This window comes from Labrus mixtus, chromosome 1 (assembly GCF_963584025.1).
Source record: "Labrus mixtus chromosome 1, fLabMix1.1, whole genome shotgun sequence".
Lineage (NCBI taxonomy): Eukaryota > Metazoa > Chordata > Actinopteri > Labriformes > Labridae > Labrus > Labrus mixtus.
This window is the reverse complement of record NC_083612.1, coordinates 10,681,984-10,704,803: the sequence shown is the minus strand read 5'-3', so window position 1 is coordinate 10,704,803 and position 22,820 is coordinate 10,681,984. Positions and strand designations below refer to the sequence as shown.

General features: G+C 39.5%; 2 protein-coding genes across 2 annotated transcripts; both read left to right on the top strand.

The window, feature by feature from the left end:
• The first annotated feature begins 3,529 nt into the window (after positions 1 to 3,529).
• Positions 3,530 to 7,375, top strand: LOC132993981 (guanylyl cyclase-activating protein 2-like). Its single transcript, XM_061064058.1, has 4 exons — positions 3,530 to 3,817; positions 3,927 to 4,076; positions 5,892 to 6,003; positions 6,098 to 7,375. Exons 1-4 carry the CDS (start codon positions 3,539 to 3,541, stop codon positions 6,238 to 6,240), a joined length of 684 nt encoding a protein of 227 aa, XP_060920041.1. The 5' UTR covers positions 3,530 to 3,538; the 3' UTR covers positions 6,241 to 7,375.
• A 4,943-nt stretch (positions 7,376 to 12,318) lies between these two features.
• si:ch211-210p4.6 (malignant fibrous histiocytoma-amplified sequence 1) lies at positions 12,319 to 21,755 on the top strand. Its single transcript, XM_061062114.1, has 9 exons — positions 12,319 to 12,587; positions 14,744 to 15,614; positions 16,397 to 16,694; positions 17,185 to 17,371; positions 17,471 to 17,664; positions 18,060 to 18,559; positions 18,678 to 18,835; positions 18,919 to 19,093; positions 20,139 to 21,755. Exons 1-9 carry the CDS (start codon positions 12,572 to 12,574, stop codon positions 20,224 to 20,226), a joined length of 2,487 nt encoding a protein of 828 aa, XP_060918097.1. The 5' UTR covers positions 12,319 to 12,571; the 3' UTR covers positions 20,227 to 21,755.
• Positions 21,756 to 22,820: the final 1,065 nt, after the last annotated feature.

Sequence of the window (22,820 nt, the reverse complement as noted above, 5' to 3'; positions counted from 1 at the left end):
TGGCAAGCCCAGCAGCTCATGTTGCACGTCCGTTAACTTCTGTGGCACGCCCACGATATGCCGTAGCCTGCGGTAGCACAGCAGTGCTAAGGTGCTAATGTCTTTGCTCCCCGGCCCTCGGCGCCAGAGTGGCTGAGCGACTGACCAATTACGGCAGAGCCGACAGGCCAACCAATCAGATCAGACTTGGCACACATGGGGACTCTGAACGTGGGCACTTCAGAGCCTTAGAGAGAGAGTCAGAAGCGAGCCGGTGCATGGAGCGGCAGTACATGAAAACAAACACTTTTTTCGAACTTTAGCTATTGTGAACATACTTTAGTCGGTACATAGATTAAATATATGAACCCCAAAAAGGGCATAATAAGGGCTCTTTAAATGAAACCACAATTTTCAACCAGTTTCACACAAAAATAAAACCCCATCCATGCACCTTCCAATCTGTTGCACTAAACCGCCACCCAAAGTGACTTTTATCATCCTTCATTACCAGACATCAACAGCATCAAAGCAACAAGCTAGATGCAATAGCTAGAAATAGAGCCTCAGCTCATTTAAGGATACCCATTTTCATATTTTGAATTGGCAGTTATCGTACCATGCTGCCTCATTATAAAGGTTGGGATAGAGAACTGGCTGTGGAAAGATATTTCCCATGCGGGAACAATCCTAAAAAAAACATTTACGGCTTATATCCAAGCTCCTCAAAATGTGTTTAACCACATCTTACTATTAGAATCTCAATATTTTGTGCTTATATATTAAAATATATGAATGTATTGCTTTCAAGCCACAGCCTTCTTATTATGCAGTGTCAATATGTAAAAAGTGAATAACTGTAATGCCTGCCTTTCTATTGTTGTTGTTTTTTTTATTGTTTTTCTTTGTTAATCACCAAATATTAACCTTAATAGCACACAAATGTTTTTCTTACTGTGTATACTGAAGTATTCCTCATATTGTTTTAGCTAATATTGTTGTTGTTAAAGGAACATTTTATCATTTATTAATTTAATTTAACAAAAACATGATAAGATGTCATCATGTGCAGCTCTATACCCTTAAATGTGTCTGTTTTGACGACCCAAACCCTGCAATATTTAACTCAACAACTCAATGTCACCTGTCTCTTATACAGACCCCGTCGCAGAGACCGTGGGTTCAAATCCAACTTTGGCTCTTTGCTGCATATCATTCCCCACTCCTCCCTCCTGTCTCTCTTCCGCTGTCCTATCCAATAAAGGCAAACAGTTTAACATTAAAGTGCTTATTCTATATTTTACACAATCTAGCTGACATTCAGTCACATACACTCATGAACCCCATGAATTTACCCTTTTACTAGCTCTAGTGCTTTACCATTACCACTTACTGTCATATTTTTCCTTTACGTAAATGAAACATTCTGTCACTCAATAAAGTTAAAACTTTGGTCTAAACTCCTGAGAAGAAATGGGGCATATTTCTCTACAAAACAGCCTGTGTTTTGTACTATAATGGTGTTATTTGAGTCCGCTACCAATAAAGTGTAAAAATTATCTTCTACAGTGTTTTTGAACATATATTTGGGTAACCTGAGTGTCTACCGAGCCACAACATGTGAAATAACCCATCCAGTCATTTGTTTGTGGTCTGCAAAAGTCTTAAAACACAGAGAAAATTTTCTCAAAGCAAAGTTTCAAATGTGCTCTCCTTGTGACATCATAGTGGGATTCTGGTAAAAAAAAAATCCCCTCCCCTCCCCTGATATTGCCACCCATGGACTCCACCCCCAGACTAGAGCAAAAATTTTGCGCAGGTCTGCCATTTTTATTCTCACTAGTGAAGGAGTGATGTCTACTGGGAAAACTCAGGGTGGGGTTCTTTGTATTTAAAGAGACACACACCAAAACTGAGCTCTGAGAGCTGGTTTATACAGGGTCACAAACCTCCTCTGGTGCTTGATTCATGTTATATTTTGACCAAAGCACAGTACAGATGTTTCATTTAGACCGCAGGGGACTGTTTGAAAAGGTGGAAAAGGGGTACAATATGCCCTTTTTTACCCTACTATTAAAATATAAATCCATTAAAATGAAACAAAAAGACATCTCTTTCCAATTGTAAGTAAATCTGTGACTTTTTGTGGTGATTTGAACAGTTTTGCATAGTGACATAATAGATATTATGGATGTTTAAGGTGGTGAATGTGATGGGTTGTGCTTTATTCAAAGAGAAATTTAGGTTGTCAACAAAGATGAAAAGTATGTGAAAAATAAATGTGGGTAAACATTTTGATTATCATTTTTCAGGAGTTTTAAATTGTTTGGGTCCAATTCATCACAGATAAGTACATTTGAGTATAACAGGGCGGTTAAATAACACAGTAAGAGCAAATAAGTGAATAGCAGGAACGTATAGTTTAATTTCTAGGACACTCGCCCTGAAAAAGTAGTTTAAGAGATTGATGTTTAGATGGATAGTATTGTAGGAGCTGAATTATTTAAAGCTCATATGGCTAGGGAAAGCTCTTTCTAAAAAGAGCCTTTCTGCACATGTGCAGTCTGTACCTGTGTCCAGAGGGAAGGGGATTAAACTGCTGGTAGAGTTCACGCCCTGGATCATGTATAATTATGGTTACTTTGTGGATCAAGGATGAAGCGACACAATCCAATAAGTTGAGGGTGGGAATACCAATGAGTTTGCTGGCTAGATCGTTTATATTTTAGGGTTTCTTTCTATTGAATTAATGGCGCCATAAAGAAGAACTGTCTCAAAGATGCTGAAGTTCTAGACGAGAACATGGGTCAACAAACTATTGAGATATTTAACAGAAAGCTCCACTGATTATGCTTGTAAATATCCATTTTAATTAATGAATAAGGTTACTATCCAGTATAATGCCACTCTATTTGAAAGACTCCATCATCCTTAGTGTCTCTCCTGTGATGGTGAAACAGTGGATTCACCAAACTTTTGGGTGGACTGAAGAGCATGTGAGTTGTTTTTTTGGGTGATGAGTGATGTGAAGATGGTAACATCATCTGCATATTGTAGTGGATGGTTAAATAATCAAACTTAACTCATTTCCTTTTTTCTGGTAAGAGCTTTTAATTTGAATTCAGCTACCTTTACTAGCAGTGAAGAGAGCATGACATAATTCGGACATTATGAAATGCACTACAAAGTACTACAGTACATCTGGTTATATACAAGGGCTTTAAGTCACATTTTCGCAGTTGCCCTTTCAGTAAGCCAGAGCATAAAGGGAACCAGTGACCCTTGGCTGCTAAAGGTTCAAGATAGGATAAGGCGTGTGGATTAGCACTTTAAAGACAGCTTGCCAACAACTCTGGCTAAAAATAAGCTTATTGGTAGGTCGTGGTCCAGCATCACATTATTACACACCTCTCAACTCTCGACCCCTGAGCTGATGCAGAGACCTTTGACAGCAGCCATGAGGACACTACCGGACGATTCACTGCAGGATTTCTCTGGGATACTAGGATAGTACTTTATTGATCACCAGAGGGGAAATTCGGGCAATACTGCATTGGTAATGCATATGTATTTATTAATTTCGCACACAAAAGATTATTTTTTCGGTTTTGCTGGAGTGGTAGGATTTGGACTAAACATGGGACAAAACCAACAAGCACAGTACCAGGATGTCGAACTGGAGTTAATAAGCATCCAGGACCTCTATAAGTCATTCATCAAGGAGTGCCCCAGTGGATCTTTGTACCTGCATGAGTTCAAGAAGATGTTTGGAGTACAGACTGGAACACCCGAATCTGATTACATGGACAACATCTTCAGAGCATTTGATATGAATAACGTGAGTAAAATGTTTGAGTCCTCAAATAAATGGGCAATATGAACAACCACCATAATCCCCTGTATAATTGCATGTTTAGGTTTTGATAATAATGTTTTCCTGTTTACAGGATAACACAATGGACTTTATAGAGTATGTGGCTGCACTTAATCTTGTCCTCCGAGGAAAACTTGAAGATAAGCTGCGATGGTCCTTCAAGGTGTTTGACAGCGACGACAACGGTTATCTTGACAGAAGCGAACTACGGAAAATTGTTAAGGTAAAAAGAAGTGATGATGCTTTTCTGAGGAACTTTGCTTACACTTAAGGCTTGCTTCAATGCATTTGTGGCTGAGATACAGCCTTCGGTCGCTTTCACATATAAAGTTTGGTGGACTTGGAGCCATTTAGGGGTGAAGTTGCGACAGTGTTGCATTTTTAATTTGGTTTGGTTTGCTTTCAGACTGAACTTTGTCAAGCACAGCAAAGCCTGTCAAGTGTTGTGTGTACCGTAGCCATTCGTCACAAGTTGGGGCTGTAGCTGCTTTCATGTGGTGTCGGACACATCTGAAAACGAGTTTCGGAGTTGGAAAATGTACATGAACGCCTGCTCAAGTCGGAACAACCCGACCTGGTGCCCGACTTTCCGACATATTTGTCATAAACATGGGGGACAAAAGATGTTTTGATGTTTTAATGTTAAGATGCTTTTTAATATACTAATTCACATATTGCACATCAACTTTTTGCGCAAATAGAACGTGTAACAGAGACATTACACACATTGTCTTCATAGAATCCAAGTTCTTTGTTGTTGTTGTCTAATGCTGCACTATGACCTGAAAGTAGACAACAAGACAGTGGAAGAATGGCATCCTGTGGCGCGACACAGTTTTGCAGTATTTTCATCTATAAAACGGGGATAAAGTTACATGTAGGCTATGTCAGGGTAAACTGGCATATCGTCGGGAGTGATGTGTAGATTAACCACAGTAAGCACAGGCAGGAGCATGTTAACCTGTAAGGAGGACTGAAGGTTGTTACCAATGCTAACATAAGCACGAAAAACCTATTGATATCGTTTACAGACGGCCAAATTCAACCCACAATGCACTGCATTTTAGTTCACTTCACTCGTTTGGTCCGGAATGCGTTCTCACCGACGGCGAACTAAACTCTGGTGCACTTGGAAGACCCTAGTTATGCTTTTAATAAATGCCAAATCTAATGTCTTGTATTTGGTGAAGAGATGATCTGATAGTTTAAATATAAAGATGAATCATCCATGTCAGTTCTAAGGAAACTGAAAGTGTTTGAAGTTCCTGAAAAAGGTGGGTCTTAATGAACTTCACCCAAGTGAAGCAGTTGGAATTGGATTTAATATAAGATTTGATCTTTCAGAAAATGTTCAAATTGAAATCAAAACTTTTCAATGTAGGATTTTATACTTATATTTAATACAAGTAGAACAGTTCATGCTTATTCTATAATAAGCTATGTTGACAATAGCTTAATTAAACTTGTTCATATCTGGTGTTTAATATGAACACCATAGGCTACTTGCTTTCACGACAACATGGAAGTAGTTCTATTGAACAGCTTAAGCAATCTCAGTCACAACCCAACTTAAATGCTAACAAATAGCCTGTAGCTTGGTTAAATAGGTACAGAGATGGTTTAAGCTCAAGGCTAACATGCTGACATCTCAATAACTTAAGGTTAGGGTAACTTAGTGAACTTAATGTTTTGAAAAAAATAAATTCTTATTTGCTGTCCATCAACCTACATGGTTGAGTTGTAGGGGCTAGAAGTGGCCATGTGGTAGGGTAGGTAGGTGGTATCGACATTGTCATACCTAGCTCGCATCAACACAGCCTGGGTCAGTTGAAGGTCGCAATGACGTTTTGGTTTGCAGTGGCAACTAAGGGCCATAGGGTAGATGATAACTCTTCAGTAATGTATAGGGACATACAGGCCATTTGACTGACTTTAGTATCTCTTGACCTAGCTATGTCACTAGCTTGACTACAAACCACACAATTTGTCAACACCAGAATAAAATCAGAAAAAATCAAATTGCTGATTTGTCTTTCAGATTATTTACAGGATAAAGAAAAGCTCTGTGCTTGATGAAACAGGAACAGTGACCCTCACTTCTGATCAGGTGTGTGACCGCATCTTTCGAGAGGTCGATGTGAACAGTGATGGTAAGTTGACTGCACACTCAATCAAAGTCCTTTAAAGATGTTTGGTTCCCTTCATGTTAATAATGACCTCAAAGCTGTTCTGTTTGTGCTGCAGGTGAGATTACACTTGAGGAGTTTGTGGTGGGAGCTCAGAAGAGTCCGTGGCTACAGAGCTTCCTAACACTTGATGTCAATCCTAATGGATATGTCCACAAGTTCATGTGTGACAGAAAACTCGCGGAAAACAATGACTCCTGAAGAAGACCATTTTGTTCTGCCCAGCATGCCAAATGGAAAGGAAACTAGTTATGAACTGGGAACCAGCAGTGTGTGAGAAGACTTGTGTTACCTTTGTTGAATTACAGCATTGTGCGGACTCTATAAGCACTCTGGAAAAGTCTTCAAATGAACTCACATGTGCCCCTCTACACTATGAGTGTGTCAAGGAATTAATTCTGGTCCATAACATGAGATTTCAGTGGAAATCAGATTTAATTTTATGGGAATTCAACTGATTGTGTGGCCTCAAGTTGCTTTTAAATGTGATTATGTCAGTCATTCTAAAATATATCCCCATATTTTTTCATAACAACTGAATGGAACCAGCCGTAGCTGTGGCTTGGTATTTTTTTGTACTTCTACAAATGGGAAAAGAGAGCAGTCATGCTTGCTTTATGTCTCTTGTGGCAACTTGAAAACAGCCAACAAACAGAAGCTGCCTGTTTAAAGGGACACTCCTGCCAATAAACATTTCAGCTTTCAAGAGGAATCAGTCAAAAGTCTAAAATTGTATTTGATAAATACACTTTTAGATAGACATGTCTCCAAACTCTACTCCAGTGATTGTTATATAGAACTTAAAGTGTTCAAGCCTAGTTCAATTTGATGACCATCCTTTCTTGACAAACCATAGCTCCTCCAGCAGCACAGGAGAAATTACACATTGTTACCACCTTTGACTACTCAGCTTGACGTGTTTGGGTGCAGTGTTGCTTTCAATTCTCAAAGGATGATTCAATAATGTAAAAACAAAACATCATGATTAAGTCCTAAACTCCCTGAATCGATCCAGTCTTATCCAGTCTTTTGTGTTATATTAATGTTTGGTTAAAACACGAAACACACACAATGTTCTAAACAAGCTGTTTACTAAACTTTGCCTTTTTCCACAATAGTGTGACCCATCGAATAATGAATTGTGATTCGTTGTGTATTTTTTGTTGCTGTAGATATTTGTTGGCAGCCATGATGTCTGCTAAGTCGTTTTGCATAAAGCATATATTGAGTTTCAGTTCTCAGATGGTGCTTGCATTAAATAATAACTACAACTTCCTTTTTATGTATGAAATGTGTGTAATGCCAATGATTACTGCTGTGCAGCATTAAAATAGATCTATTGAGTCATTTTCCCTTGTTGTCGTACTAATGCAATGGTGTGTGATGCAGCAATGCAGTTTCCCAGTGACGGTGCTTTTACACATTTCACACCAATATCTGTACACCTGTTATGATCACTAAAGATGACTTTGAAGTAAGCATTTCCCAAGAGCAGAATTGGAGGAATACGTAAGTAGCAACATCTTGTGTTGACAACAGGCACTTACTGGTATCTATAAAACAATCAACTTTATTTCCCCCAAGGGAAAATTTGTTTTGCAGCCAGGTGAAAACAAGAAACCCATAGAAACACAGGTACATAGATTCAGACAATAGAAACAGCATACTAGTTCACCGTGTAACGGCAGGAAACGTTGAATGATTAAAAATGTGCATTGTGTACATTTTGTCCCCAGCGGATATAAAATTAATTCAGCAGAGGCAGGGATATGTAGACCCAACCATAGACTGTAAATATTACTGGACGAACCCGGACCCGTCTGTTACATAGGCAGCAAATGAGTCCAATCGACGGCCACATCCATATTGGATTTGCAGTCTCAACCTAACTTCGGATCAACCTAGCAACAGCAGTAAGGCGGGACCGGCGGGACTTAACTCCGCCCATTCAGCGCAACGTTAGCAGTCCACTTCACAGCATAGCTAACGGCTAGGCTGCTATCATCCCCTATTCCTGCTCGTCCTGAGAAAACTTGATAAACAATAAGTTAACATTTAACTTTTCTACAACACAGTTAAAACAAATTATCTTCAACCCAAATATTTAATTAAAGTCTTAAAACTACACTTTTTTAAATATACAATTATGGTTATTAGTTACTTGTCAGAGCAGTTACTAGACTTTGTCCAGGTTAGCAGAGCAATACATTAGTAAAGTTTTATCCATAAACTGTAAATAAATATGTTTATCTACATAAACATATCTGAATGAAAACATCCAGAAGAAATCAATATTACAAAGCATACAGTTCATGTTACTGTTCTAACAAAAAGAGGAATGTCTGTGTCTTATATTTACTGATGTCAACAGCGATGTGGGTGAACATGACAATTGATAAATAATTATTTAGTATTTATTATAAGACATTTGTTTTCTATAGAACCCCGTGAAGTCATGGAGTCTGTGGACAGTGTCAGCTTCACACCAAAAACTTTAAGTATTAGAAAAAATAGTGTTTAAGACTGGCATCTATTATTATTATTGCAGCTACCTTGTTCAATATTATTCCTGCAGATGTGGCTAATAACAAAAAAACACCCTGAACTGTCACATGTAGTTAACTGTACATTTTGTCTTGTCTGAGGCATTAATTGAACACCTTTGTATTTCTCCTATAGACACAGTGTGGATTATTGGTGACTTGTCCGTCGAGGTGCCCAGAGAGAAAGAAACCTGAGCCTCCACAACATCTGCATTTGTTGGTTCTTCTGGGGTGGACTTCGGTTGCTTCTCTTCAACAGCTCGCAGCGAGGGAGGTCTCCCCCGGATGGCCTGAGTGATGTCATCCACAGGCTGAGAACTGGAGCTGAGGCGGGTTTTAAACCTCCTGACAAAACGTTACACCGCACCCGCCTGTCAAGCTGGTCAGCTACACGCCTTATTGTGAATAACTCTTATCCTTCATCAAATCAAACGACCCCCGTACAGTGTGTCGATCGAGACATGAGCTAATCAGACCTATTTGTTTGTTTTGTACCAAGCTGTAAACATGTTAATCTCTGCTGTAAAAACAGGCTTTTTGAATGTGGTTTTTCAGATTAAATAAATATTTCTATATAAATGCACTCCTTTGTCTCTACTTATGAGTATACATTTCAGATTTGAAATGACAAGACTAAAATGTGCATTAATGCTCAACTCAATAGCTTAGGGAAGGAAGTCTACTTTTACACAACTTTTTATTCTTTTGACATTTTTTTTTACCAAATACTAATGTAGTTCATTTCTGAAAATGGGATGGAACAGAGTCATTGCAAAATTTGCCCTTAAACACAGCCCCATTCTTAAATCAAGATACATGGAGAGTAAATAAGATCAATAACTTGTGAATAAACAGTTAAAAATGATTTAGAAATGTAGTCTTCCCAGATCAATATCACATAATATCAACTTCTCCCATCTAAACTGGACAAATGGTTTTAAAATGGGAAGAAAATGGTTTGAATGTAAGTTGTTTGGAGGAGATCTATTTTTATTTGAACAGCTGAAGCATGAATACAGTCTTCCAAGGTGCAAACCCTCCTACTCCTGAAGCATGTGGAGCTCCTTGATGTACTGCTGTCTTATCTGCTGGCCATCTTCTCTCACCAGAACTTTGACTGTTGAAAAGTCATTCTGAAGAAGCTTGAGCATGTGACATGGATCCAGGAGAACATGGACTTTTAGTGAGGGGTCTTCAGGATGGCAAAGAAAGAGCGAAAATAGCACTTATTCATTAAATCATTTTTCTGTATTCATCTGTGTGTAAGAGCACATTTATAAATTCAACAGTACTACCCAGACAACAAAGGTGCAGTATTCAGGTAATCAACATCTATTCACAGTTAAGAAGATAAACCTTATTGTAATCATGCTATTTTCAGCTCTCTCACTCACTTGCACAATGATATTCCACATCAAATTGCCTCAGATTTTGGAGGAAAAATTTAGCAGTTTATTGTGGATAGTACTTCATCTTAACATGAAACAAATATAACCTGAATTATTTAAATCACTAACAGGTCCCAACTCTCTGTGCTTCAGTACAGAACATACAGTAGCTCATCTGTTATTAACATGAGCTCGGTACGTGGCTGTATTCTTCAAACTATTTATTGTACTAATTGCTTTATATCTTATTTTCATTCCATATGTTATTTATATTTTATATTTCTACTGCTATATTCTGTATAAGAGCATCTGTAATGATTAAGAACTATATTAATAACCAGATTCAATTTTCACTGAACTCACACAAAGTGATTTTTTTTTTTAAATTTGGTAACAGTTTGCACAAATCTTAAGACACTACATCAACCATGTAACTTTAATGTCATCCTCTATAACCTACACAGCATATTAGGTTCAGTTGAGTTCAGTTTATGTTACTGGCGGATAATTACTACACAAAGTTAGTTTTTTAATGTCGACATTTACGTGGAGTATAACATTCATCATAACGTCAGATAACCATATTTACAGTCTGCGGTTAATCACCGAGGTGAACCTTTAGCTTCTAACATCACACAAACTCATTATTTTCAACAACAACATCTTAACAACAAACATTTCTAAACCATTGACTGTAAATAATGGACTACACCGAGTACAGTTAGCCGACTGGTTTACAAGCTAACGCTAAACAAGCTAGGTCCGTAAATATAAATACGGACACGAGTAAGCAGTAAATATAACACTACTATATCACTTACCGAAAAAAACTGAAGCATCAACTTCTTGGATGGTCTGTTAACCGCACAGCAAGCCATGTATGTTGTCAGATATGTGTTAAACAAACTCTCCAAACGAAGTAAAAAAGAGGAGAAATCAGACGGATCAAGCTGTTAGCCTCCTGACCTGCTGACCTGACAGACAGATGCAGCGCGCTGAGCTGTCAATCAAATCTGCCACAACCCTTATATGGGCATAGCCGTTTTCTTTAATAGAATAAAATCCCATGAGTTATAAAAAAATCCCCACAGTGTGAGGAGAGGGGGCCGTCAACTTATCAGATATATCTCGTTTTTTGAACCAAGCTGTAAACATGTTAATTCCTGTGGTAAAAATGGGCTTTTTTGGCTGTGGGCTTATGGCACTTCCGGCGCTTCTGCAGCCAGCCTCAAGCGGAACCTCGAGGAACTGCAGTTTTTTGTACTTCCGCATTGGCTTCATTTTTCGAGACCGGGGGTGCATTCGAATTGTCCCTCCTCCTTTCACTATCCACTTTACCTTAACCCCGGGGAAACGTCATGAGGTTAAGGAAAGATGTTAGGAGAATTCATAAAGGACTTAGGGAAAGGCGATCTCGTTGCTCTGACAATCCGACCACATTTCCACTAGGCCACGTCATTAAATGCGACGGGCCGGCAGAGGTTAATGACGTGGGTCTGCCGTGTTGAAACGACAATGTTCCGAAAATGGACTACAAAAAGATCATCTAAAAAACTTTCCCCTGTGCCTTCTTACCGGTGAAATAATCCTAATCACCACAAGGTTGGGATTGAAATAAAAGCAATATAGACTACCAAGCTACGAGTAAGAAAAGTGAAACCATCAGCTTCCTGTCCACTCAGAAATCAACATCAAAATAAGTATGATTGTATGAAGTGAATTGTTACATTTATGTAAGATATAACCTACACATAATGTTTGAAGCATACAGATGTACAACTGCACAAAGCATTCTTAAGTGAATTAAATATGTTGAATAAAACATCATCTTGATAAAAATGTCTCTTATCTTTTATCCCTTGATCTGTGTCAGTTTACGATCATCGTTCATTTCCGTGAACGGTCGGATGCGCGACTTGCTTGAAATGTTGCGGCCGTAAGGAATTGTGGGGCGGCATATCTCATCTCCTTTCGTAAAGGATGGTCCGGTGTATCCTATGCTAAAGGAGGTTATAAAGGAAGCACTGACCCACCTTTCCTTAACTTTTAGAGAATTCGAACGGCTCTTATCATGGCCACCACTTAAATGCTTCTGGGGTTAAGGTAAAGTGGATAGTGAAAGGAGATAGGAGGGACAATTCGAACGCACCCTGGAGGTTGCCCCTTGGACCAGAGGGGGGGAAATCCCCCTCCCCCTGGCAAATCGCAACCCGGAATGTAAACAGCCATATTTTTACCTCTGACTTTACCCGGACATGTTTCTGCAAGTTCCCTGAGGTGAGCTGAAGTCTGAAAGCAGCAGAAAATACTAGTGATTCACCTTGAGCGAGTGGGAGGATACTAAGGAGTATTAGGACCACATTAAGGGGTTTTTTTGGAGGGTTTTTTTGCTTTAAAAGTCGCTACTCTATAAAAATCTTACAAATTGAAACTACCACCTATTCTGTAAATGTATCGACAGAAAGCTGTGGGTTTTTACTTTTGGGAAGTTATGAGAAGTTCTGCATTTTACTTCTGCTATCCACTGGTGTTTTACACTATGAGCCAATAATCAGGCAGACACCTTTTTGTTCAGCACACTAAATATCTGAAGGTTGGAAAATGCTCCCAGTAAACGGTAAGCAACTTACTATCTATTTGGATTATTGATAGAAGTTTGCGATTAAAGTTGGTGGTGTTGGCTTCTCTGTTTTTAGGGACAGTAAAAGATACTGTGATTTCTACATGAGGGCATAATGCTTTCACAATATCTATACTCACTAAGGAACTTCCAGTGATGCCTCATGTCTTGTAAAACATGATTTCAATTTCATTTAAACAATAGCCCGGGAGCTTTACAAGAAGCAGGTGGACTAGACTCAAAAACAAAACAACTACTATGTAGGTGGTTAAAGTTAGTGAGAGAACATTTGATTCTGTATAATCGCAATCTGTGCTCCTCACTTTTAAGGGTTGAGGTTGAATACAACAGCGTCAAAGATTAATCATGTTTAAATGCTGAATCCCCTTTTCCCCTCAGTTCAGTTTTTTTCTTATTTTTACCTAAGTGATTGCATCACCAGACACAACCGGACTGCTGCAGTTCAGTTTTAAGTGTCATGTATATCTTGCTCTGTCTTTTATCCAATTGTGGATTATTAGGGTTTTACAAGAACAAGAGTATCCTAAATAGTAATGACTTATAACAACCTCCAGGTTTCTGATCATTGTCTAAAAACTGCGTTACTGCGAGTTAAAATAATTGTCGGCGATAATTAATTAATTAGTTAACGCGAAAATAACGCGTTAACTTTCCCAGCCCTAAAAAAAACATCCCAAATATGTAAACTTCAAATGAATATTTTTTATGCGTGAACTGGCGGAGGCACATATGCATCATAGAAGTCAAGAGTTCAACATTAGTTGAACTAAGCACATTAGAGTGCTGACCTTTGAGGAAACATAAACCACAAATAACAAAGCCATAAAAACAGATGTGTGACACCATTCAGTGTTATATAACCCATGGCTAACAGCATTGTCTGCATTTAAGCCACACTTTGCTTGTTGTAATGGGTAACATTAGTCGTACTGTAGGTATCCACAACAATGACTTTGAGTTACAGTAACATTTGATTTGTCATTTTCACCACCACAGAAGTAGACCAATGTATTTAAGTGATACTGCCACGTCAAGATATGAGACTATGCTTCCCAATCGCAAGTCTCCCAACCCCAATATCATATCTCTGTAGCTGGCCTTGATTTAGAGACATTTTTAGAAAGTGCATGTCAGTTACAAACTCAGTGGAGGTGTAGTCCTGGAATGTACAAAGCCTAGAGCTACAGTCTAACCAGTTTACATGTAATCCAGGTCAAAAGCCAGGTGTTGGCCAATTCTTGATTCAAAAATGAAAATAATTCTTAGATGAGAAAGAGAATCAAAATATTAGCTGTTACCGTAACTTTAAATACTTAACATTTATTTTCATACTGAATGCTAGCAGATTCTCAATGTCCCTTATACAGTACAGCTGCTTAAACCGTTCTTCCCTCAGTCTGCCCTGCTGCAGATAACAGACAGTGATCAGAAACCTGGACCGAATGGACGATTATCTCTGTAGTTTACACAGTGGTTTGTTTTTAGAAAAAGGGTTAACTGAGTTTTGTGACAGCTTGGCTTTTAAAGGTCCCATATTATGCTTTTTCTGGTTTTATATGCCTTATAGTGTGTTTTCCAAGTGTCCTGTGCATGTTTAGGCACATCTATGTGCAAAAATTCAAAGTCCGCGTTAGCTGTAGCATTAGCCGCATGTAACGCTCGGTTCTAGCCCCCCTCGATAAAAATGTGTCAGTCCGACGTCATTGTCAGTGTGAGATCACTGATCTAAGCCCATTGGCTCGTTGTGGCAAACCCTGCAGTTCATGTTGAAATTTCCGAGAAACGTGCTGAGCAACTGACCAATAACAACAGAGCGGATCGGCAGACCAATCAGAGCAGACTTGGCCCACGTGGGGTCTAACAGTGGGGGCTCAGCAGAGCGTAGCTGACGGACTCAGAGCGTAGAGGGAGCAAGGAGGAGCAGTACATGAAAACAGACACTTTTTTCGGACTTTAGCTATTGTGAACGTACAAAAGTAGGTACATAGATTAAATATACGAACCCCAAAAAGGGCATAATATGGGCTCTTTAAAACCTTCAGTTCAAATGACTCATTAAGAGTGAACTATTGTAAACCTGCTAATTGAAACAGTGCCCATATCTCAAATATACTGTAATTCTTTTTACTAAGACAAAACAACCAGTTGGGAGTTTTGTGACCTGTCAGGACAGAAGCGCAAGTTCCTTCCTCAGGATGTTCCAGTACATACTAGAAGTATGGATTTGCAGAGGAACAAACTGAAACGGGTCACCGGCATCTCCAGATTCCCCTTCCTCATTGAGCTGAATCTTTCAAGGAACAAGATAATTGAGTTTCCTCATGAAATGATCAACCTGCAGAAACTTGAGGGACTCTACTTGAACCAGAACAACATCAGATACATCCCAGAGGGAATCTTTCCAAATCTCAGGAGGTTGAAGTTCCTCAAACTCAGCACCAATCGCCTTGCCAAGCTTCCTTCAGACATAAACCAAGGCACCTGTATCACTTACTTGGATCTTTCCAAGAATTGCCTGAAAGACATCCAACCGCTCGTTGGTCTCCCAAAATTGAAGGAGCTTTTTGTTGAGAAGAACGAACTGACCGAGCTCCCGTCCCAGCTCTTTCACAATGGTACCTGTGAGCTGACCGTGTGCAAAGCCTTGGGAAACCCACTGAGGTGCCCACCAGAGGAAGTCTGCGCTGGAGGGGTCATGGACATCCAGAGCTACTTCCAACATATGGATGAAAACCCTAACACACGCAGTGCCTGGACAGTCAAGACCATGTTCCTGGGCTGCTCTATGGCAGGGAAGTCCACACTTTGCCGCAGCCTGAGGGAGGGCAAGCCTGTGGCCATAGCAGTGGAGGACCGGACTGAAGGAATAGAAATCAGTCAACTCGACGCTGAGGGAATCCGCTTCCTTTTCTGGGACTTTGCTGGGCAGGAAGAGTACTACCTGACTCATCATGTCTTCATCACACCACGAGCCCTTGTCATCCTCACTGTTGATTTAGCCAGGTAAGCTACAATATCAGGTCACTTCTCAATCTTTAGATATATACATTTGACCTGAAATCGAGCCATGACATGAACTTGTTAGGGTTAGGTTAGGGAAAGGGTACTTTTAATAAATACATTTTTAATATGCAAGCTAGGACTAAAGCTGAGCTGTAGCTAATTGTGACTTTGCTATTGACTATTAAAACCAACCCCATCGACTCGAAAACCATTTTTAATATGTCAAGGTGATTCCATGACTTGTTGATCCTGACAGTGTAATTATGAACTTTCTGTTTTTCTAAACGTTTATGAATTTAGGACAAAATCATCAAAGGGACAATTTCATTGGTAGCTGGATGTTTTTGTAGGTCATGTCTGTACTGCAGCATAGCACACAAAAATAAATCTTGCAGATTGATTAGTGCTGCCACCATATGAATGTACAGCTGTACAGGCAGTTTGAAATAACACACTAGCATGGTGCTGTACTTAGATAACTGTGTTCTCCATGAAAACACCCATCAGACTTTGACGAGACTTAGGGGCGTTAAAAAAATTTTGATGGAGGAAAAACCCTGACTAAGTAGTCTTGCATAGTCACCAGCATGGCTGTAGCCTCTTACAATGTCACAAGCAGATAGCCTCTAAGTCCTGTATTACTTTTATTTTTTTGGATTGTAAGTCCTTTTATGTGGAAGTACTAAACAACAAACACTATTGTGAATAGTTTAGCCTACTTATTCACTTCTGCACAGATTCTGAAATGAGCCTTTTATTTGATTTTTGTTGTCTTTCATCAGCTACAGCATTGTAGACCCGCAGTCCTTCAACGACCAACTTTGGTTTTGGATAAACAACATACAGTTGCGTGTGCCAGACTCGGTGGTCCTGCTGGTGGGGACACACTGTGACCAGTGCACAGACCAGGAGGAGGTGATGGAGAAGAAGACAGACATTGAGGAGAAGGTGAACAGCAGGTTGGCAAACAGGAGGACAGTTTTAAAACAACAGAAGAGAAATCTGGAAGAAAACGCAAACCCCTCTCTCTTCACAGACCAGCTTGATGAGCTGGATTGCCTCTTGGAATACAATTTGAAGGTACTTAATGTTTTTTTTTTAACTTTCACACCATTCAAAATATTTTAAGTTTAGTTAATATGCTTGCTTGAACAGGTCGCCAAATGAGAAGCCAGATCTATCCATCCATCCATTATCTATACCGCTTTTCCCGTTCAGGGTCGCGGAGGGCTGGAGCTTATCCCACCTGTCATTGGGCGAGATCATCCAGTCAATCACAGGGCTGACATAAAGAGACAGACAACCAGGCACACTGGCAATTTTAGAGCCACCATTTCACATAACGAGCATGTCTTTGGACTGTTGGAGGAAGCCAGAGTACCCAGAGAAAACTTACTACTTACTTTTATTCCTATTTGATCAATATCCCTTTTCAAAAGTACGCCCTTCATCATAGCAGTTACTTTTTAAAACAACTCTGGAAAAGCCCTAAAGAAAGGTGCTACTCTTAAAATGCTAACATTTTCTTTCCTTGCATATACAGACTTTCATGGCTTTATCTCCACTTTAGGTTCTGGATCTTATAACCATCGACTGCACAAAGATGGAGGATATTGGAAAGCTCAGGAGTCATGTTTTGACGTGCATTCAGTCAGAGAGTGTGTTTCTTTGTTCTGGGTGCATTTTACCAAAAAGTTATGAAACAGTGTCGCAGGCCATTCATACTCTTGTTGCTCTGCAGGAAATCCCCCAGCATGGTAAGCTAGTTTCTGACTCAGAGGAAAAAATACAATATACAGTAGTTTAAAGAAGAAGAAAAAAAAAACCTTACGTTAATTTCTATTTTTCCACACTAGGTATTATACAACTTGAAGAACTGAGTGATTTGATTCTAAACCATGTTAAATTAAGCAGTGAGAGCCTCGACTGCATCCTGCGATCCCTCCTGCGATATCTGCATCGGATTGGAGTGATCATCTGGTACGAAGACATCAGTGTGCTCAGCGACAGAGTGTTTATCCAGCCCTCATTCCTCATCTCCATGTTCAAGGTGAGCAGTGTTAAAATTTACCTAAGAGAAAAAATACAACTCCTGTAACAGATCCCACATAAGCCGTTTTCCCCCGCAGGCTGCTCCTTCCTTCATTTTTCAAATGCACCTCTCAGTGATACAGGCTATACATATTTTAGCCCAAATGGCTGAGTTCACATTTACTACTGTTGAGAATACTGGAACTTCCTGTTTGGCTGTGTATTTCAATTAACATTGTTTTCCTTTTTCGGAAGGATGGGGAGCCTGCGAGGGATATTAATATGTCAAAGAGGTTGGCAAGAAAAGGGACTGCACTGTCAGCTATCATAAAAGCAGATGAACTCTTTAAGATTCATCCTATATGTAAATAATTAATTTCCACTCTTTTCTACTCTTTCTCCTCCTTCTTGCAGACCATTGTGAGACACGACCTGGTGCAGCAGCTGGAGGGAGTCTCCAGAGACCTTCTCATGCAGGAAGGTGCTCTGGTTAAAGAGAAGTTCACCTGGGTGGACGACCTGAGGTGCAGAGGCACCCTGCACAACGCAGCCATGCGCATCTTGGTCCGCAGAGCGATAGAGAAACTGATCGAGGATGACGACGACTTGGTTGAAGAGGTGGTGGGAACCAAAAGAGAGGAAGGCGTTATTCTCACCCTGCTGCAGCATTTTGAGGTCTGCCTCCCCACACTTGTTGGAGGAGGCCTGAACCCACAAGCACCAGTGTTCACCCCTGGTGAGAAACAGTGGAAGTCAGCTAGTGAGGCCAAGAGGGATCCAAATGGAGCCTGTCTGTTCCCCATCTACCTGCAGGATGAGCTCATAGTGTGCCAAAATTGGGGTGAGAACAGACAGGATGACCTCAGTGTTCATGTGTACTTCTTACCTGAGATTCCACACGGCTTCTTTCACAGGTAGCATACTTCTGTGTATAAATATTCTAATGAAAAGTTCTTAAAAAAATGTGCATTTCTTAACTTTTAGCACTCATAAACATCCCTATATTGTCTATCTACTGTGTGTAACCATCAGAGTGATCGTCAAGACGTGCTCCTTGTACCAGACTCACTGGGTGGGAAGGGAGCAGTGTCTCCTCTGCTGTGGAAACAGACTGTGTCTGGTGAGACAGAAGAAGAGAGATGAAGATCCCTTCATAGAGATACGCTGCAGGAGACCTGAGAAAGACGAGGGTAATGATTTGTAATCACTCTTTCAGAATAAGAGCGAATACTCCGCTCAGCTGCAGGACAAACGGCTGTTTTCCCCTCCTCAGAGTTTCGGCAGTTGTGGGATCTGATCTTGGCCGTGATTTCCAAGCTGTTTTTGCTGTCCAGGCAGTGGCCAGGCCTGACTCAGCAGATACACACACCCTGTCCAGAGAGAGGCTGTCCGCATTACTTCACCTGGAGGGACTGGCAGGAGCTCAACAACACTGACTTCTACAACCTGTGAGTGTTTTAACGGTTTCATTAGGATAACCCCCGTCACAGTGTCATATCTGTCTGTGTTCTTTTCTGTAGCAGTGCTTTCAAACTTGCACAGAACTCCCGAAAAACTCCTGATTTTTTTTTTTAGGAGGAGCTGCATGTGTGAACGCAAACAGCCCCGATTTTTCATTCTGAATTCATGTAGAGTTTCTCCTGCCAGACCCCTAATATTTTTGCGACCGGAACGATCTTTGTGCACATAAGTAAACCGCTGCATTACATTTTCTGTTCGCCAGAATGTCCAGAAAATCTCTGACCCTTTGTTGATATTCTAATTCCTGTAGAAATACACACAGCATTGATGCAAAGGCATATATTGTCATTATAGAGTCGTATAGCGGGCTCTGTTGCTTTGCCCAACTCTTCAGCATCGTTCTTTTTACGTCAAGTCCTTCCTCAGGAGACTACCTCAGCCCCTCCTCCCGTCCGACCGGGATAGTCTCCTGCTGTACGTGGTGTGAGTGTGAACAACCAGATCCAGGAGGATTTCAGGGGCAGACCTCCTGAAATTCTCCAGAAAATGTCAGACGGCTTGGGAAAGAAAAATCCCTTAAGAGACCTAGAACATAAATAAACTAAGGTCATCTGACTAAATCCTTCTGTCCATGTCTAGATCCAGGACAAGGGATGGGGATCAGACTTTTTTTTATTGCTTGACCAAAATTGTGAAACTCTCTTCCTCCCAACATCTGCCTCTCATCCACTATTGGAATTTTTAAGACTCACCTTAAAACATATAACCCTTCAAGCTAAGGGATCCATTGCTCTGTAAGTTTTTGTGTTTCACGGTACAAAATAGTTACCTGTTCTTTCTTATTGTTGTTGTTCCTACTTTTTTACATGTTTTTTTTCTATCTGAGCTGTTCAGCACTTTAACTTTAACTGTGTTGTGTTGTGTCGAGTTAAACAGCATGTGCAAAAAACTTTGCAGCAATGATCATTTTGTTCAACACCTGTACAGTAGTTATACTTAGTTGTTGTTGTTTTCTTTGTGTCTTTTTTTTAGGGTGAAGGAGGAGAAATTGGTGTGTAAAGGAGGACATACAAGAAGAACAGAACTGCTTTTCCCAAAAGATAAATACATGTCTCTTTAAATGAACAGTTCATCTTTAAGGATCATACAAAATGTGTTGCGATAAGAAATGTCAAGAAAACACGACATCTCTCTTTATCATCAGAATCGCACAACAAATCCAACCTATTACGTTCTATTGTCTTCAAGTCCTGTACAAAATATCACAGTTATTGATTATTATGACAGGCTACCATTTAGGATCAGTCACAGTACATTTTGGGATAAGAGTCTAGGCCTGTGAAGACTGTTTCGTCATGAGCCGGGGATCCGGCCGAAGATTTCTGCCTTTTAATAAGGCAGTTTTTTCTTACCACTGTAACTTTTGCTGCTTTGCTAAAGTGCTCATGATGGATAGGCCTGATCTTTGTAACATAGCAATAAGTAAGGTCTTTTACCTGCTTTTTGTAACAACAATGAGTAAGGTCTTTTTACCTGCTCTTTTGTAATGTTAACAGACAATGAGTAAGGTATTTTACCTGCTTCTTGTAAAGTGTCTCGAGATAACACTTGTTATGAGTTGACGCTATACAAATAAAAGTTGATTGATTAAAGAAGATGTAAATGTAATGTAAAAATGTATAGATTTTACTGCAAAAACATTTTCCGGCATGGCCTGAAGGGGGCGATAGAAACGTAAGAAGTGAAGCTGAATTTGAAGCTGATAATCTGATTTTTAAGTTTACCCAGTGTATTAAATTCGCTTGCAGTGTGAATTAACAGACGATGTGAGATTAACAAATACAAAATATGTCAACGAAGCATTTGTTGGATTAATTCCTGGGGTTATGAAGGGAAATATGAGGATAAAACAGGCATGTGGGATGAAATACAAAAACAAAGCAGAAAAGGGAAGATAAGAATAAGAAAGAATAGTAAATGTAAAGTTTAGGAGCTCCACATAAAGACAGAAGGAAGAATGATTTGTGTGTTTTTGTCTTTTCCTGCTACACTGTCATGTCATCACTCAAACTTCCTCTATGGCAGTAAAACATGAGGTTGTTTTTCTGTATACAGTGTCGCCCTCTGCTGGATTCTTACTGTCATTACAACTCTGCTCTAAATTCTCATTCAGAAACAGAAGTATTCTGTCTCTAAAGGGAATGCTATTATTTTTTGTAATATTTGTTTTAATCTGACAGCTATTGTATCACTATAGCTGGTTTTCTCTGGGGATTATAAAATGACTGTCTGTACTTAACCTGCATTTTAAACTGCACCTGTCACCTGCAGACCAGCTATTCAGTTTTATTAAATAAATAAGATCAGATACTAAACTCATGATACTGACTTCTGATAACCAGTGTTCTGCCACTTGTATCCTCCTCTGTATTTCTCATCTCTTTATTTTCATTATCGCGCTCTGCTCTCTGTGGGATTGCCTGCTGCCTTCATGGTCTCCTTGTGAAGTCCAACTTCTCATTACTCACACTGAATGTTTCCCATGTTGGCGGATGGTTTACTTTTTATGTTGTTGATGTCTTGTTGAAAATGGTTTGTTCAAAATTTGATCATACCATCAATTAAAAATAAATAAAAAGTAAATATCAATCTTATGTCTATTATGATAATCATAAATAGTCATGTGAATCTTAAAGCTGCTAGACTTCAACTGCGATAATTAACATCATCAATATTGTCGTTGCTCTTGCTAATGTTAAAGGTGACATATTGTGCGAAATACACTTTACTATATTTATCAAACACTTATATGTGTGTCTCGTGTCCGTCTACAAACCCACCAATTATGAAAAAGTCAGTCCTTTCCATTTTTTTCCTGCTCAACTTTTCAGAAAATGTATTTAAAATGGCTGTTTGGAGATCTTCCCTTCATTACGTCACAAAGGGAAGTAACCCCTCCCCCAGATGGGTGACACTCCCACAGCTGAGTGTTTGTTCTGCCCTCTGAGTCAGCCTTCTCACTTTAAACAATAGGGCACGATGTAAGAAGAAGGCCCAAGCAAGAAACGTCTCACAACTTAAGTCATTTTTTACACAACTGTCTTGTGATAGCATTTTTATCATCACCTTAGTAATCGTTGAATTCACGTGCAGGTGCCACAAACAAGTCCATTAGAGTTGTGAGCACATCTCAGAGTCGAACTCAGTTCTTGTGTTGGAACAAGTGTTTATGTAATTTCAAATAAAGTAACCTAGAGATATTTTTTTTAAAGAAGGGAGACACATTAAAGTCCAGAAGTCCAGTGGTGATAAGGAAGACTGATTGTTGTCCAAAAAGAAAAGGGGCAATTATTATTTTTGAATTGATTCAATGAATAATTATTTTTATTAACACTTAAAGAAAATGCCACGTTATATGCCTTATCTTTCAAAAAAAAGGAGGCCCTCAGGTGATATTATGAGCTATTCCAGATTGTGGTTGCCATGAAATTATTTAGATGAGAAAGAGCCATCTCAAATAATTTTGACTGTATTTTGGCTGATTCTTCAGCAGGCCTATTCAATACCTATGCAGGCTACAGTCAACAAAAATAGCGTCTGGCCCTTTAAGAATGAATTAACCTGCTGCTCAATTTTAAGCCCCTTTAGTCCTAATATAATTTGTTTTTATTTAAAAAAAAATCTGTGCTGTAGGTTAATGTCCTAATAATTAAA

What these genes read in the sequence shown, in the direction of transcription:
- LOC132993981 (XM_061064058.1), top strand. Translation starts at nt 3,539, where the DNA reads ATGCATATGTATTTATTAATTTCGCACACAAAAGATTATTTTTTCGGT. An exon ending in AACTACGGAAAATTGTTAAG is followed by an intron (nt 4,077 to 5,891) that starts GTAAAAAGAAGT and finishes TTTGTCTTTCAG; the next exon opens with ATTATTTACAGGATAAAGAA. An exon ending in GGTCGATGTGAACAGTGATG is followed by an intron (nt 6,004 to 6,097) that starts GTAAGTTGACTG and finishes TTTGTGCTGCAG; the next exon opens with GTGAGATTACACTTGAGGAG.
- si:ch211-210p4.6 (XM_061062114.1), top strand. An exon ending in CCACACGGCTTCTTTCACAG is followed by an intron (nt 18,560 to 18,677) that starts GTAGCATACTTC and finishes TGTAACCATCAG; the next exon opens with AGTGATCGTCAAGACGTGCT. An exon ending in GAGACCTGAGAAAGACGAGG is followed by an intron (nt 18,836 to 18,918) that starts GTAATGATTTGT and finishes TCCCCTCCTCAG; the next exon opens with AGTTTCGGCAGTTGTGGGAT.